The 16,862-nt window shown below is 42.9% G+C and overlaps 1 protein-coding gene across 1 annotated transcript in view; it reads right to left on the bottom strand.

Annotated features, from left to right (window-relative positions):
* Positions 1-7,084: 7,084 nt before the first annotated feature.
* Positions 7,085-16,862, bottom strand: part of hif1an (hypoxia inducible factor 1 subunit alpha inhibitor) — a 52,328-nt gene continuing 42,550 nt past the window's right edge. The window contains exons 5-8 of the mRNA XM_069885707.1: positions 15,826-15,932; positions 12,987-13,050; positions 12,127-12,237; positions 7,085-7,748 (exon numbers count right to left, since the gene is read on the bottom strand). Coding sequence (XP_069741808.1) covers positions 7,692-7,748; positions 12,127-12,237; positions 12,987-13,050; positions 15,826-15,932 — 339 coding nt within the window. The 3' untranslated portion in view covers positions 7,085-7,691. The remainder of the gene's footprint in view (positions 7,749-12,126; positions 12,238-12,986; positions 13,051-15,825; positions 15,933-16,862) is intronic.

Here is a 16,862-nt window from a genome sequence, read left to right as displayed (position 1 = left end):
TTGTACTCCAGTGGCTTGTTGCCCTCTCTTACTTTTTCCATTGTCTTCTCCAGTACCTTTTCTCTTGTAGTATATCTTAGGAATTTTACTAAAATAGATCTTGGTTTTTGTTGTGGTTGTGGTTTAAAGGCCAATGCTCTATGTGCCCTTTCTATTTCCATTTCTTGCTGTAGTTCTGGACATCCTAGGAATCCAATCTTTTATAAACTCTCTCATATTCTTGCCTTCTTCATCTTCCTTAAGGCCCACTATCTTTATGTTATTTCTTCTGTTATAATTTTCCATTATATCTATTTTCTGAGCTAACAGTTCTTGTGTCTCTATAACTTTTTTTATTAGATTCCTCTAATTTCTTTTTTAAGTCTTCTACCTCCATTTCTACTGCTACTTCCCGCTCTTCCATCTTGTCCATTTTCTTTCCCATTTCTGTTAAGGTCATATCTATTTTATTCATTTTCTCTTCTGTGTTGTTTATTCTTCTTCTTAAATCATTAAATTCCTGTGTTTGCCATTCTTTAAATGACTCCATGTATTCTTTAATAAGAGAAAGTATATCCTTTATCTTGCCTTTCCCTTCTTCTTCTATTTCACTGTACTCTTCCTCTTCCTCTGGGTTGGCCATCTGTTGTTTCTTTGTTGCCCTTCTCTTCTCTTCTTTCTTGTTTCCATTGTCTTCTGTGTTCTCCTCTTGCTGCAGGTGTTCTGCAGCTGTCGTTGCCAGCTGTGGAGATCGACTCCCCAGCTGGTCACCCCTTCCGTCGGTGTGTTTTTTTTCATGCGCGGTTGAGCACTTTTACTCGGCTCAACGAGCCATTTTTGTAGTCCACTTTCTACCGACCTGAGGGAGCGGGTTTCTCTCTCCACCGCAGGCCTCTTCGAACAGGTAAGGCCTTCTCCTTCCTCCGTTGTCTTCTCTTCCTCTCTTCTTACCGTTGATTTCGATTTTTCTTTTTTTGTCGCCATCTTCTTTCCACCTTTATATTCACTTTTCTTTAACTTTTATTTCTGTGCCTTTGTGTTTTTCTTTGTTTTTTTTTGACTTTTCTGGAGAGGGCTGGAGTTCACCGTCCGGCCACTACTCCATCACGTGACTCCCCGCATAAGAAACACTCTTGATGTAATTTTGGGAAGAGAGCAGTCAACGTGTTCATTATTTTCAAAGCTACCTATTTCTAAACCCTCTGCCTTCAATGTGTAATAAAATCCACTCAAAACTGATCAGCAAACACCAAGAGCTGGGATTCAACACCCCAACGTGTAATTGGAAGCTGGATTTCCTCACCTCCAGACCCCAATCAGTGCAGAGTGTAAGAACAACCTCCATCAGCACCGGAGCACCACAGAGCTGCGTACGTAGCTCCCTGCTCTACCCTCTCTACATCTCCGACTGCGTGGCTCGGTACAACAACTACGCCACCACTTTGGTGATGATAGCACAGTTTTGTGGGCTGCATAAAAAGGAATCAAGAGGGAGATTGAAAATTTGGTTGACTGGTCTACTAATGACCACCTCTAAAATCAAGGAGCTGACTGTAGACTTTAGGAATGAAAACCAGAGATGTACAATACAGTGATCATTGTGGGGATTAGAGGTGGTCCTGGGAGTCACCATCTTGGAGGACCTTTCCTGGACCCAACACACTAATGTTCATTGTGAAAGAGCCTCAACCTCCTCAGAAGGGGTGGTATGATATCAGAAACCTTGGCAAACTTCTATTGAAGCAGAGTGGAAAGTGTGCTGACCGGCTGCATTATGGCCTGTTATGGGGGCACCATACCTTTGAGTGGAAAGCCCCGCAAAAGGTAGTGGGCACAGCCCAGGACATCACAGGCAAAACCCTCTGCACCATCGAGAACATCTACGTGGTATGCTGCTGTCAGAGAGCAGCAGCAATCATCAAGGACCCACACTACCTGTTCTCACTGCTTCCATCAGGAAAGAGGTGTAGGTGCCACAAGACTCTTACTCCCAGGTTCAGGAACAGCTGCTACCCCTCCACCATCAGACTCCTCAACATCAAACTCATGTAAAGGACTCTTACTTTTCACATTATTACTGATTTTTTTCCCTCTCTGTAGTTGCAGTATGTTTACACGTCTTTTTGTGTGTGTGCGTGTATATATATTAATTTCTCTGCCACTTATTTATTCCTCAATCTACTTTACCCTCTATCAATAATGAAAGAAACAAATATCAACATTATTTTTTTCCCTTTTTTCTCATCTAGGGAAGCTTTTACAATTTATATTTTATTTTTCCAGCTAAATTACTGACATATAGAGACAGCCCAAAGACACCATTGAGGATAGTTGGGTTCATTCAACGTAGATTGATCAGATTTCTGGTATTTGGAGAGGGCAGAGAAATGGTGCCAGAAGTGAAACATCGTGATAAATAATGGATCAACTCTGAAGGGCCCAATGGTTTTATGTTCATGACTTTTTGTCGCCAAAATATGCATGTACTCGGCTTCATATTGTGCCAATTCAAACCTCAGAAGATTTTCTTCTCTGCTTATGACAATAAACAGTTCATGTGTTAAGTGATCAACTCCTTGCAGGATTTTATATATTGTTCCTGGAAAGTCTTGGGTGAAGACTTGAATTTGTAAGGTGTGAGTTGAGTCTGTGGCTGAGCTGATGGTCAGTACTCCTGGCTTTCCTTGTGAATTGCTTTATCACCTACCTCCTCAATTACAAAATTTTAGACCCTGGTTCCATCACTTTTCTATTATCATAAAGGAAATACTGATTTTAAAAATTGAGTGAATTAGGGAATTTCACTCTGAATATTTGGCTTGGCCGATTTTTTTCCCCCTCAGTTGATTAAGGTACAGCGCATTTCCAAGACTGGAAATAGGACCCATCTCTACAGCTCAGCAGATTCCACTGAAGACACAAACATACCAACCATTGATATTGATTTTAATTCTTTCATGTTTTGGACAATTAACTTGTTTCAACAAAATTACAGCAAAATAGCAACTTTTAAAAAATTGAATTGAAGCATTTTAATTTAAATATATCGGACAGATATATCCAAGGACAATTATAATTTCTAGGTGTGTAAAATACACAGTAGAGGAAAACAACAGATGACTGAAAATATCCTCCAATACAATCATTGAATTCAATGTGTTACTGATCGTCAATGTCAAGAAGCAGTGCACATGCGTCAAACTATTTTATGGAGAATACTTAAAATCTCCCAGAAAGGGTATTATAAATGCAGTAATATATTTTGACCATGAAATTGCTTCTGAATCCAGAAAGCTAATGCCATGTTTCCACAATCAAAGTTAAAATGGCAAAGGGAGGCAAGACTAAATGCTGTCTTGTGAATTCTTGGGTGTGTGAAACAGTGAGATTGGGTTTGGGAGTTTCTTCACATACTTTAATGATTGATATCAGACAGCATTTGAAGTCACAGGCAATACAAGCAATCGCACTTCAGCAAAATATTTTTTTTTTGTAAAATGCTCCTTCTTTGTCTTACTTTGACACGGAATCCACAGACTATATTGTTAAAATAATTGTTCACAATGGCAACCCATAAAATTATATTTAGAAAACATCAAGGTCAAAGTCCTGAAGCTCGACGTCCATCATTAGTGGAGTTAAAATGGAATATTAGCCATGCATGAAACAAACTGGGTCCATCAAATACCACTTACCCTCACTTTGAAATGTTCATTATCCACAACCATGTCACCATCAAGGTGATTACGCAAGACTTGTTGAGATCGTTCTTTCCTGACTGGTGCTGCTACTCCCTTCCTGTAGCAGCTATGCACCACAAGTATGTGATGAGATAAAATGGAAAGTTTAATGTCCTTATTTGTGGGATGGAAGAGTGTTTTAGATAATAATTTTTGAGGAGGGGAAAAAAAAGAGTTATCAATGTCAGAAATGCTCAGTGGACAGAATAACAATTAGAAGCTTTAGTCAGGTAAAAATCTGCCTTGGAAGCTTGTGGCAAATGGCCATATAGAGACAGCCCAAAGACACCATTGAGGATAGTTGGGTTCATTCAACGTAGATTGATCAGATTTCTGGTATTTGGAGAGAGGGCAAGGAAATGGTGCAGCATAGCCACCCAGTGTAATGGTTCTCAACCTTTCTTTTTCCATTCACATCCTTTACGAACCACAGAGCATAGGATGCCATAGGTGGTTCGTAAGGGATTAAAGTGATATGTGAGTGGAAAGGAAAGGTTTAGTGTACACTGGCTTAGTGTATCTGCTTCCAAAGCTTAATTGGAACTAAACTTCTGAAGAAGTGCACTCAACTGCTACTCTCTATTGGAGAAAGTAATTGAAGACAAATTCATTGTCAATAAGTACTTGGAGCTAAGGAGGAAATAAATGATATGTTTTTCATCTCAAATATGTTTTTCATCTCAAACCACTTTTGTAATTTTAAAAGAACTCTCCATGTTCACAGCGGTTTTCTAAAGAAGAACTGCACCCCCCCCTCTCCACCTGTTCGGACGGCCCTGATATTTAAACTCTGGGTTCTTTGGCATCGACCTTGTGGATCAAACACAAGAGGGGAGGGTGGCAATGGTTCTCAGACTTGTCACCTGGCTCCATTAGCTGACATTCAGCAAAGATGGGGTTTGTTTCAACATCAGGGTGCATGAGCAACAAGGAGCAAGCCACCAAGAAATTCACAAAAATCAAAGCATCAATAGCCTCAGCCTCATGTGATCCTTATTGCTGTACACTGATCACTAAAAGGTCATTTTTCACCTACCTTTAAGCCAGCCGTTAAAATTTTAAAAGTTGAATAGATTAGGTGCCCTGTGGTGAGTAAGGGATTACTTAAGGTAGTAGGTGAGTGGGGAAAAAAAGGTTGAGAACTACTGGTTGAGGAGCTGTGCAAGGATAAATTGAATGATTATCCGATTGTAGCCTTTAGACCCAAGAGCTGACATTTAGCCTGTTACATTTAACTTGGCAACTTTGTTCCAAGTGAGACTCTGGCTTTCCAAGAAAGTTGACAAGTTTAATTTTTTTTTAAAAAACATTGAGACATGCAGTATGGTAACAGGCCTTTTGGCCTGTGAGCCCGTGTTGCTCAGTTACACCCAATTGGCCGACACCCCTGCTACGTTTTGATTGGTGGGAGGAAACCAGAGCAATTGGAGGAAACCCACGCAGACATGGGGAGAATATACAAACTTCTTGTAGACAGCGCTGGATTCAAACCCAAACCGCTGGTGCTGCAACAGCATTGCGCTAACTGTACCATCCTGAGTGATGAATTATTTGGGGAAGTTTGAGGCGATTAAGAAAGATGTCCACAGAGAAGCCGCACTGAACTTGCAGGCACGTTTGCTAAATCATCAATCTTACCTTGCTCCCAGATCAAACTTGTTGGGTCATGCCATTGATTCTCCCCATGAAGGCAGTGTCACTAAATTGGCGATGGGGGAAAAAGATTGGCAGATGGGCAGTGGCAAACTAAAATTTCTTGTTTAATAACCTACATTTCTTTGCTCCTTTTTGTCTTCTAAATGAACCAATTTGAATTACAACCCAAACAGTCCACTCATTCCAATAAAGTGGCGATTTTCCTTTCTCAAGTCCCAAAATTTCTCAGTCACAGATACCCAGGAACTGACCTCACCACTAATCCAATGCTTTTTCTTTAGACTTCCAAACTGTTTTCTCAGATTTGCAATACTGGAAGTTCTGACACAGATGTGGGTGATAAGAGTGGACACCAAACTTTTAGGTTGTTATCCTGAAACAAAGCCTGCAATTCGCTATTCATTATCAGGAAAGCAGGAAACAACAACAGCAATGAGGTATGAAGGCTTTGGAAAAACCTTTGTTAACCGTGTCTTTTTCCTCCAAACAGAATTAATAATTTAACTTAACTTAGAGAAGCAGCATGGTAACAGGCCGTTCCTGTCCACAAGCCCAGGCCACCCAAGTGATTCCGTATGTCCTTGGAACGTTAGAGGAAACCGTAGTATCCAGAGGAAATCCAAGCGAACACAGGGAGAATGTACACACAGCAGTGGATTCAAACCTATGTCACTGGCAATGTAATAGCGTCACATTAACTATACGAACCGTGTCTCAGAATAGAATAAACAGGCAGTGAGGCGAGATCCTCTAAAGGATTTAGATGGAAAATGAGGTGGATTATCTTAAGATGTGGAATGGAAGTTCTCGATAGGAAGGGAAGTGGGTGCGTATGAAAGACCTGGTCAAACTCTCTTCAGGTACTCACTGACCTTCTGGTTCCAATTTTTTCTCTCCTCCATTTTCAGTTCAGATTCACAGCACTTACTGCATTTTGCTTCTAGTTCTTTACCAAAATCAAGTGGAAAGTAAAACAGATTTCCCAAGGTTTAAAATCAGTTTACAGCCAGATCACTTCTCAGTTTAAAGCAGGCTTAGTGATGCAAAATAAATCTACAGAAATAACAAGATAGAAAACATTGGTCAGGTAGCATATGAAGAGAGGAGTTGAGAGTTCAAGGTAATCACTTTTAATAAGTGGGAAAAGGTCAGTATTTTATATAACCAAGAAAATACCAAGGGAGGCAAGGAGAGGAAAGAAGCACAAATTTGAAATGAAGAGAGATCAAATCTCAGGGACATTCATTGCCAAAAGCGTTGTATGATTAAAGTTAATGGTTTTAACACCATAATGAAAGTTGATACTTGGAAAAGAGGGGTGGAGTAGACAATACAGGGGAGGTGCAGTGGACTCAGCAGGTCACGCAAAATGCATGGGAAGTACAGGGTAACCGGGAGCAAATAAAAATGGAAAGGTGGAAAGGGTGTAAGACCAAGGAAGTGGGCAAGGAAAAAGAGCTATAAACTGAAGTAGTAGCTAAGACATAGATGGGCAGACACACAGGCACATAGAGACCGAAATGCACCAAAAGTTAATTTACATAAGTGTAATCAACAACTGTACTGCCCCTCAAAGTAACGGCAATAGGGTCTTGTTTGAGGCAGTGTCAGGATGGTGGTGCTGACTTCACCATTTGATGGTCTGATGCTCCGCCCTACATTAGCAATTGTAGTACAAGCACAGAAAAGGTTTCACTTTGTCCCGTTAGAAAAGTTAAAACAATTTTTTTATGTCGTTCTGCAAATGACAACAGTACAGTATTTCATTTGTCATTGTGCATACTATTGACATTTGTTGTAATTTCACACCAAGTATTTGAAGGTTGGATCATGTCACTGAATCTTTTATAAATCACAAGCAATGAAAATCCAGACCAGCTATTTTTTAAACCCAAATGTAGAGGGCCATAGTGATAAACCTCCATATTTAAGTGCTGTCCACTGAAACCAATAGCACTTAGCCCAATATTATTACTCCAATAACACAAATACCTTCATTATTTAAAAAAATAAACTTAAATCCTTTATGAATGGGTGGAGTGTGGTCTACATAGACATTCAGTGTTAAACATTTCTGGGAAAATGTGCCAATTAACTGATAACAGACTTCCACTTTCAGAATCTTCTGTCCCACAGGCACAAGGATGGCGGATACAAAAATTCACCTCAATGATTGATGGCAGCCGATTTTGAATAAGTAAAGTTCCTGTGTTTCTTTAAGTGCCGGCCCACAATGCTCATGGTACTGGATGCTCAGTCTCTCTCTGGCGCCATGTACTTTTGGAAAGCATCAGGGAACAGTCCGCAGAAAGAGAATTAAATGTAAGGTTGATCATATCGTCCTTTAATCATCATTCTTAATAATGGCCCAACCTAGACAGGAAGGAAATAAATAATGACCTTCATTAGATTGCCCATGCAATTAGGAACTGATGGATTATCCTAATCTGATAATGCAACATGAAAGTCCAAGCATGCCCACACAATCTCTTCATAATTCCTGGATTTTGTGCTGATAGCTAATGTGTCTGCCAATTCTTAATATAGGTCACTGATGGAAAGTAATTATTTTGCTCTGCTTTTGCTTCCTCTGTTTTTGATGTCCACTTGGAGAACACAGACCAGTTCTCTAAGAAGAGGGTTAAAAATTTCAAATTTCTGGGTGTCAACATTTCTGAAGATTTATCCTGTGGCCTCTATGTTGAGACAATCGTGAAGAAGGCACGCCAGTGGCTATATTCTGTGAGGAATTTGAGGAGATTCAGTACGTCACCGAAGATTCTTGCAAATTTTTACCCTAGGGAGCATTCTGATTGGTGCCATCACGGTCTGGTATGGACGTGCCAATGCATAGGAGAGGAAAAGACCGGAGAGAATTGTGAACTCGGCCAGTGCCATCATGGATACCGGCCTTCACTCCATTAAGAATATTTACAAGAGACGGGTAGGTCTCTTCTCACTGCTACCATCAGGAAAGGCCTGAAGACCAACATCCAATGGTACAAAAACAGCTTCCTCCCCATAGCCATCAGATTCTGAACAGACAATAAACCACAAACACTACTGCAAACAATGAATTTCATGACAGATGTCGTAACGATGAATTCTGATACTGATTCTAATTGTGCAAATGTCACTTTGACTCACTTTCACCAGAGTTATAAGATTCTGGGATCAAGTCCAGTTTTAAGATCTAGTGATTTAGTAGACTCACACTTTAGTTGAATGCTCATAATTTTCTCCACAGAAACTGTCGCTTTTTGCATTTACTTCAAGTATAATTTTTTTTTGCTTCAATGAGAGATAACAGCTGTGCTGAGGAATTTCAGTAAAAGGTGCATGACGTGACTGGTTGAAAATATCGAAGGACAAGAGTTTCCTTGTGGAAGATGGGACCCTTACCTGCATCTCCTCCATTTCCCACACTTCTGATCTTACCCCATCCCCCTCCCCAAATGGAACAGGGATAGAGTTCACTTCCATCAGCTGCAACACGATCCTACCACCAGCTCCATTCTCACTTTCCGCTTTTCGGCTCTTCCCTCTCTACCTTTCTCTTCACCCTACCCTCTCCCCTTGAGGCACTTTCCCATTGCAGCCATAGGAGGTGCAATGCCCTGGCAAATAGGCTGAGATGTGACAAAACATGCAAATCAGGGGTCTGATGTGACTGATTTCTTTTGAAGCAAATGGGGGGGGGGGAGCGGTTTGTCTGTCCTGCAGGAGATTGGTCTGAACTAATTTAGCCAAAAACTGATGTTTATTTAGAGCAGGAAATGAAGTCAAACGTCAAAGGAACGTCAGTCTAGTAGGTAAAGCAGACGGGAAAGTCTGATGAACTTAAGAATGGTAAATAGCATATGGAAAGATAATATTGTGTCATCACCAGACAGAGCTGAAAGATAGAATTGGGTTTCAGCATTACATGGTGCACAGACTTGTCAGAGGGATGGTGGCATTGTAATATCAAACAAGGAAAGGACTATTAAAGTAGTGCGAGAGGATATCCTAGAAGACTCAACAATTCAGCATCCAAAAAGGGAGGAATCACTTTGCTGAGCATCCTAACACTCAGCCTGACTGAAGAAATGACTCACAGGGAGTCATAGTGGGGAGGTTCGATTGCAACTGTGCAAGTATTGGAGAAGCTGCATCGGGAGTGCCGAGATCGGGAGTGCCGAGATCGGGAGTGCCGAGATCGGGAGTGCCGAGATCGGGAGTGCCGAGATCGGGAGTGCCGAGATCGGGAGTGCCGAGATCGGGAGTGCCGAGATCGGGAGTGCCGAGATCGGGAGTGCCGAGATCGGGAGTGCCGAGATCGGGAGTGCCGAGATCGGGAGTGCCGAGATCGGGAGTGCCGAGATCGGGAGTGCCGAGATCGGGAGTGCCGAGATCGGGAGTGCCGAGATCGGGAGTGCCGAGATCGGGAGTGCCGAGATCGGGAGTGCCGAGATCGGGAGTGCCGAGATCGGGAGTGCCGAGATCGGGAGTGCCGAGATCGGGAGTGCCGAGATCGGGAGTGCCGAGATCGGGAGTGCCGAGATCGGGAGTGCCGAGATCGGGAGTGCCGAGATCGGGAGTGCCGAGATCGGGAGTGCCGAGATCGGGAGTGCCGAGATCGGGAGTGCCGAGATCGGGAGTGCCGAGATCGGGAGTGCCGAGATCGGGAGTGCCGAGATCGGGAGTGCCGAGATCGGGAGTGCCGAGATCGGGAGTGCCGAGATCGGGAGTGCCGAGATCGGGAGTGCCGAGATCGGGAGTGCCGAGATCGGGAGTGCCGAGATCGGGAGTGCCGAGATCGGGAGTGCCGAGATCGGGAGTGCCGAGATCGGGAGTGCCGAGATCGGGAGTGCCGAGATCGGGAGTGCCGAGATCGGGAGTGCCGAGATCGGGAGTGCCGAGATCGGGAGTGCCGAGATCGGGAGTGCCGAGATCGGGAGTGCCGAGATCGGGAGTGCCGAGATCGGGAGTGCCGAGATCGGGAGTGCCGAGATCGGGAGTGCCGAGATCGGGAGTGCCGAGATCGGGAGTGCCGAGATCGGGAGTGCCGAGATCGGGAGTGCCGAGATCGGGAGTGCCGAGATCGGGAGTGCCGAGATCGGGAGTGCCGAGATCGGGAGTGCCGAGATCGGGAGTGCCGAGATCGGGAGTGCCGAGATCGGGAGTGCCGAGATCGGGAGTGCCGAGATCGGGAGTGCCGAGATCGGGAGTGCCGAGATCGGGAGTGCCGAGATCGGGAGTGCCGAGATCGGGAGTGCCGAGATCGGGAGTGCCGAGATCGGGAGTGCCGAGATCGGGAGTGCCGAGATCGGGAGTGCCGAGATCGGGAGTGCCGAGATCGGGAGTGCCGAGATCGGGAGTGCCGAGATCGGGAGTGCCGAGATCGGGAGTGCCGAGAACGGGAGTGCCGAGAACGGGAGTGCCGAGAACGGGAGTGCCGAGATCGGGAGTGCCGAGATCGGGAGTGCCGAGATCGGGAGTGCCGAGATCGGGAGTGCCGAGATCGGGAGTGCCGAGAACGGGAGTGCCGAGAACGGGAGTGCCGAGATCGGGAGTGCCGAGATCGGGAGTGCCGAGATCGGGAGTGCCGAGATCGGGAGTGCCGAGATCGGGAGTGCCGAGATCGGGAGTGCCGAGATCGGGAGTGCCGAGATCGGGAGTGCCGAGATCGGGAGTGCCGAGATCGGGAGTGCCGAGATCGGGAGTGCCGAGATCGGGAGTGCCGAGATCGGGAGTACTATGTGCAGTTTGGTCTCCTTGGATGTACTGTCTTTGGAGGTGCTCTTGATGAGGTTCACCAGGTTGATTCCAGAGATGGGGGCGGGGGGGTGTTGGCTGATGAGGAGAGATTGAGTCGTCTGGGGTTGTTCTGACTTGAATTTAGAAGAATGAGAGGGGATTACAGAAATGTACAAAATTAGATCAGATTGAAGTAGATAAGTTGTTTCCATTGGTGTGAGAGACTTGAAGTATCAGGGTAGTAGATTTAGGACAGAGATGAGGAGGAACTGCTTTTCCCAAAGGTTTTCTAGAGGGTGTTGAATCTGTGGATGCGGCCTCAGTGAATAAATTAAGACAAGGTTGGATAGATTTTAACATAACTGGGGAATTAAGGGATATGAGAAAAGGTAGGTCAGTGGAGATGAGCCGATCAACCATGATCACATTGAATGGCCAAGCAGACTCGACGGGCCGGATGGCCAATTCCTGCTCCCATTTGTTATGTTCTTCACAGGATTTCAACTTCCCCAATGTTAACTGGAATCGTATAGGCATTACAAGCTAAAAGGTGTGGAATTTTTAAAATGAGACCTTTTGAACCAGTGGAGAAGGCTGATAAGACCTGGCAAAAAAAAGACTAGGAGTATTGTCTTGCAAGTAGGTCTATATTGGTCTTGGGAGTCATTCAAAAGTGAAATAAAAACTAGAGTTCAGGGCCATTGTGTTCTTACAGTGGCAAAGGGTACAGAGAGTGCAACCAAAATAAGGAATATGGAGATAAAACTGCAGACACTGTGATTGAAGTAAAAACACAATGCTGGTTTGTACCCTGTTTGACCTGCTTAGTTTCTCCAGCATTGTGTTTTACTAGTTCAGACAGTCATGTACCTGGGAGGCAAAACAATTGGTTTCTGTGTGGAATGTTTCCATGAAATGACTTTGAAGTGGACTTTACATTAATTGCTTAACATTTTACAATTTGTATTGAGTGATTAAAAACACAGAAAAATTGAAATGCTAATTTGCTTACCTCCTGCGGCTCTCCTAAAGCTTCTCCCAGCATTTTTTCTATATTCCTCATAATTGCAACTTTCTGATGGGATTTCAATGGGTATTCAATTCTCTTTGGAGTTGGAGCACCCTTAAGATAAACAGATGAGCAACGTTCAATACTACTGTAAAGCATCTCAAACCCCATAAAGTTCAAACATTACATACACATAGAACATGCTTTAACAATTTAGCAATTTTTCATGCCCTGCTTGGCGAAAGCATTTCTCAGTTAAGTGGTGAAGAATATTTTGTGCTGATACAATTTAAAAAATGGATAACATTAACTTTTGAAAAATGTTTTAACTGTTGGACAAAGGAGGTATTTTTTAAAATCTTCTACTATGTATTAAAAATTATACCGTGGCGGCCCTTTGCAGCTCCCCCATGGGGTCTCACAAAATGGACGAACGCAACGATCAGGCAGGCTGCACGAGGCCCATCGCGCTGCCTTCCAATTGGCCACAACCAAAAGAGCTTAACTGGCCTGTCAGGAAAAGCGGATCACAAACACACCAATCAGCGCTGAGGGGATTTTGACCACGCCCCTCAGCTTGAGAATAAAATCAGGGCTGTGAGCTCAGGCTCAGTGTTAGCTCCACTCAACTGGGTTTGAAATATTCATACGATGAAATCGGGCAAAATAACACAAGATTTGCCGGGAAAAAACCCACGAGATTTTGCTTAAAAAGCCAGATTTCGCTGAAAAATACCACCAGAACAGAACCTTCATAACTTTGAAATTTTGTATGTTGGGACTTTATAAATTGCAATATTTATTGTTTTTTTTAAATGAATAGCTAAACGTAATAAAATTGACTGGTGTCCTACTACTCTTACCTTGTACCAGAAGTTGACAGTAATAGTGATTCCTCCATTCAGTAATGATTCAATATGATGCCACCTGCAAATTAAATCCAAGTGATCATTATGCAACACACAAGCTATGACAGCAACATTATCAAAATCATAAATTTATTGTCATTAGCATCTGCTCGTCATAATTCAGCATTTACTGGAAAAATGTTTCTGTTTTTGGAGTGTTAAACAAATTGGAAAGTATTTTCAGCACAGAACATTATTCGAGCTGTCCCGTCCCTATCAATTCTGTGCAAGTGTAATCCAGCCATCCCATTCCTGTGCTCTCTGTCCCCTAGTTCTACAAACGTGTTTCCTTCTGATACTTAATCTGCTCCTTGATGAATGCTCCAGATTAATCTTTCTCCATTACTGTCCTTGGTAGTGCATTCTAGATTGAAACTAACTGCATAATTTAAAACAAAAATTCCTCATTTCACTTTTGATTCTTTTTTCCCAATCACCTAAGGTTCATTCAATTCCACCTTTTTCTCAACTCTTCCACCAAAGAGAACAGTTTCTCTTCATCTGCTCGGTCTACACTTTACAGGATCCCTTGAAACCTATTTAGAGGAGAACAATCCCACCTTCTCCAGTTTATTCTCCTATCATTCATCTCTGGAATTATTTTAGTGAACAACTTCTACATATTCACTAAAGCCTTTACTTCATTCATGCGGTACTCAAAATCAATTGCAACGTTCTGGTTATGACCAAGTTTTATCAAGACATCTGGCTTTGCTCTTCAACTCTACATCACAATTTCTAAATAGCATTTTCAACCACTTCCCCCATTCAGTGCACTTTAAATGAAGTGCATACACCAACTCTCAGTTTCTGCTCCCTTTTTAGAGTTGTGTATTCCAGTTATATTGTTTAAGATTCAATTTCTTATCATAGTAATAAAATAGTTTCATATTACATGAAATTTCTTTTTGCCTGCTGCAAGGGAGACAGATTTACCACTGGAAGGAATTGCCTAAGCTCCGCTTACAATCAGGGAGTGAGAAGCAAAAGAGTGCCCCCAGGATTCACTGAGTGTCTGCAGATTCGCTTCCACCTCTTCCGCAGCCACACAAATTCCAGTCCAAATGATTGGCAACTTGAGCTCCAGATCTGACCTCTGACGTGGTCAGGAACCCTTCAGTTTTCTTGCATTCCCGATTCTGATTCCTGGTACCCCTCCACCAGTCTGCAGCCCAGCACATCTTATGACAGCGGTCTCCAGCAGCCCACAGATTTCGTGGATTTGTTGCATCCTTGTGGCCCACCGCATGCACTGGTCCCTGAGCCACAGAGCCCCCTTACTGGTTTGGCACAGTGGTCAACATCCCTGTGGGTTGTCTCCTCTGCTTCTCCCTCTCAGACGGGGTGGGTGTGGGGGATGAGCGTCTCATTGTCTGGTGCCCTGCTCCAGTCCTCCACTTCCTTGGAGTCTGCAGCCCCTCAGGGCAGTAGGAAAGTTCATCTCTCACATATCCATCCATTCCACCACTCTACTCATATCTCCCTGAAATATTGCTGTGTTATTTCCCATATGTATAATTTCTAGGCAGCAATGCAGCCAGAGGTGGAACCCAGGCCAAATCTGAAACATTGTCCTGAGTGACTTTCATCGATTGGGGATTCACTGCCTAATATTGCCCAATATTGGGAGGAGCTCAGATGCATCTTGCATTGCTTGTTCCTCTCCACCAAAAACTCCTTCATAAAATAGAGGAACAGGTGCTTATGCAGTACAAAGAGAAATGATTTAGTGGCCATTACAGACACATGGTTGAAAGGGTGGAGAGGACTGGGAATTAAATATTCAAAGATATCAGCAAATAAGGAAGGGCAGGGAAGAAGATAAGGGAGGTGAGGCAGCACTCTTAATTAAGGATGAGATCAGGGCAATAGTGAAAGATGATCTAATGAGCAAAATGGTGAGTCTATCTGGGAGGCGATTAGGAATAGTAAAGGGAAAAATAAAAATCACCAGAGGGAGTTGTCTATCGGACACCCAATAATAACTATACAGTGGTATGCACAATAAACCAAGAAACACTGGAGGCATGTAAAGATGGAACAGCAGTTATCGTGGGGAAGTTCTGGTCTTCTTACTTGAGGAAGAATTTATTGGCTTTGGAGTTAATGCAGAGGAGGTTCACCAGGTTGATTCCAGAGATGAGGGGGTTAGTCTATCAGGAGAGATTGAGTCATCTGGGACTGTACTCACTGGAATTTAGAAGAATGAGAGGAGATCTTATAGAAACATAAAATTATGAAAGGCATAGATATAGGTAGGAAAGGTGTTTACATTGGTAGGGGAGGTCAGAACTAGGGGACATAGCTTCAAGATTCAGGGTAGTAGATTTAGGATAGAGATGAGGAGGAACTGCTTTTTCCCCAGAGGGTGGTTAATCTGTAGAATTTGCTGCCCATTGTAGCACTTGAGGCTACCTGTGTAAATATAGATTGGATAGATTTTTACATAGTAGGGGAATTAAGGGATATGGGAAATGGCAGGTAGGTAGAGATGAGCTGATTCTCAGATCAGCCATGGTTACATTGAATGGTGGAGTAGGCTTCATGGGCCTCAGATTCCTGAATGACCAATGAACCAAAGACACTTTTTGTGGACTGTCATTTTCTTTTACACTATTGTTGTAGAATAGCTATAATATGAATGTTTGCACGATGACGCTGCTGTAAAACACCATATTTCATGACTTGTTCTTAACAATCAATTCAGATTCTGAAAGTTAAAGTGCATTTTTAGACCAGGTATTCCTGCAATGTGTTTGCAACTGATATTATTTTTGACTCGTGTTTCACTTACCAGTACATGGGAATGTACAAAACATCACCAGGCCCAACAACTGCTTCATATCCTACTACATTCCTGAAATTAGGAAATCTTTCATAATCTGGATTTTCAAAATCCACCTAGACAAAGACAAATAATTTAATCAATCCATTTTGGAAGAAATTACATTAACTTAAAAATGGTTCTGTTTATACCAGTACCTTTCATTCTGAGGAGAGTGTGCTTTGAATACTTCAAATTGTTTTAAAAATTTAAATTTTAAATTTAGATGTACAGCATGGTAACAGGCCATTTTGTCCCATGAGTCCGTGCTACCCAATTAACCTACACCTCCAGTACGTTTGGAGGAAACTGAAGAAAACCCTCACAGACACAGGGAGAACGTATAAACTCCTTACAGACAGGACGGGATTCAAACCCCGGTCCCGAACGCTGGCGCTGTAAAGGCACTGCACTAACCACTTCACCAACTGTGCTGTCCCAATAAACTATTTCCTTCATGTTTTACTAAGTTTGAAAACATGATTATTTTATAATAAATATTTTCATTTGCTTTTGAGTCTATTTCTTTGCATGTTTTCTGCATTTATTGGGTTTCTTTTTTTCTCTCTCTCCCCTTTATGCTTATATTTCCTTCTGCTCTCTGAGACACTCTGAAGAGTCAGAGTACAATCTGCACACACAAATACAAGCTTCACTGAGAATAACAGACACAAATAGCCTAGCTGCCTCAGTTGTCCGCTTCTCCAATCTTAGAATTCTGATACAAATTGGTCACTGACGTGAATGCAATCTTTTATGCAGGATGGCACTTCTGTGCAATTTATATTTTACTACTATTTGCATTCCTTGAGATGAATTCGCTAAATTAGCACTGCTTTTGCTAACCAAAGCGTTTACTGACTTTATCTTCCCAAATCCTGATGCAAAGCTTAAACGCTTCAATGTTACTCCATCCACAGCTATACCAGTCCATAATGAGTCTAAAATAAGATTTCTGTCCCAGTGTTTCAGCAACAAAACAGAATGTAGGTTCAGGAAGAGAAAAA

Source organism: Narcine bancroftii, chromosome 6, assembly GCF_036971445.1.
Source record: "Narcine bancroftii isolate sNarBan1 chromosome 6, sNarBan1.hap1, whole genome shotgun sequence".
In the NCBI taxonomy this organism is placed as follows: domain Eukaryota; kingdom Metazoa; phylum Chordata; class Chondrichthyes; order Torpediniformes; family Narcinidae; genus Narcine; species Narcine bancroftii.
The sequence above is the reverse complement of the archived record's forward strand: the minus strand, read 5'-3'. Positions and strand labels throughout refer to the sequence as shown.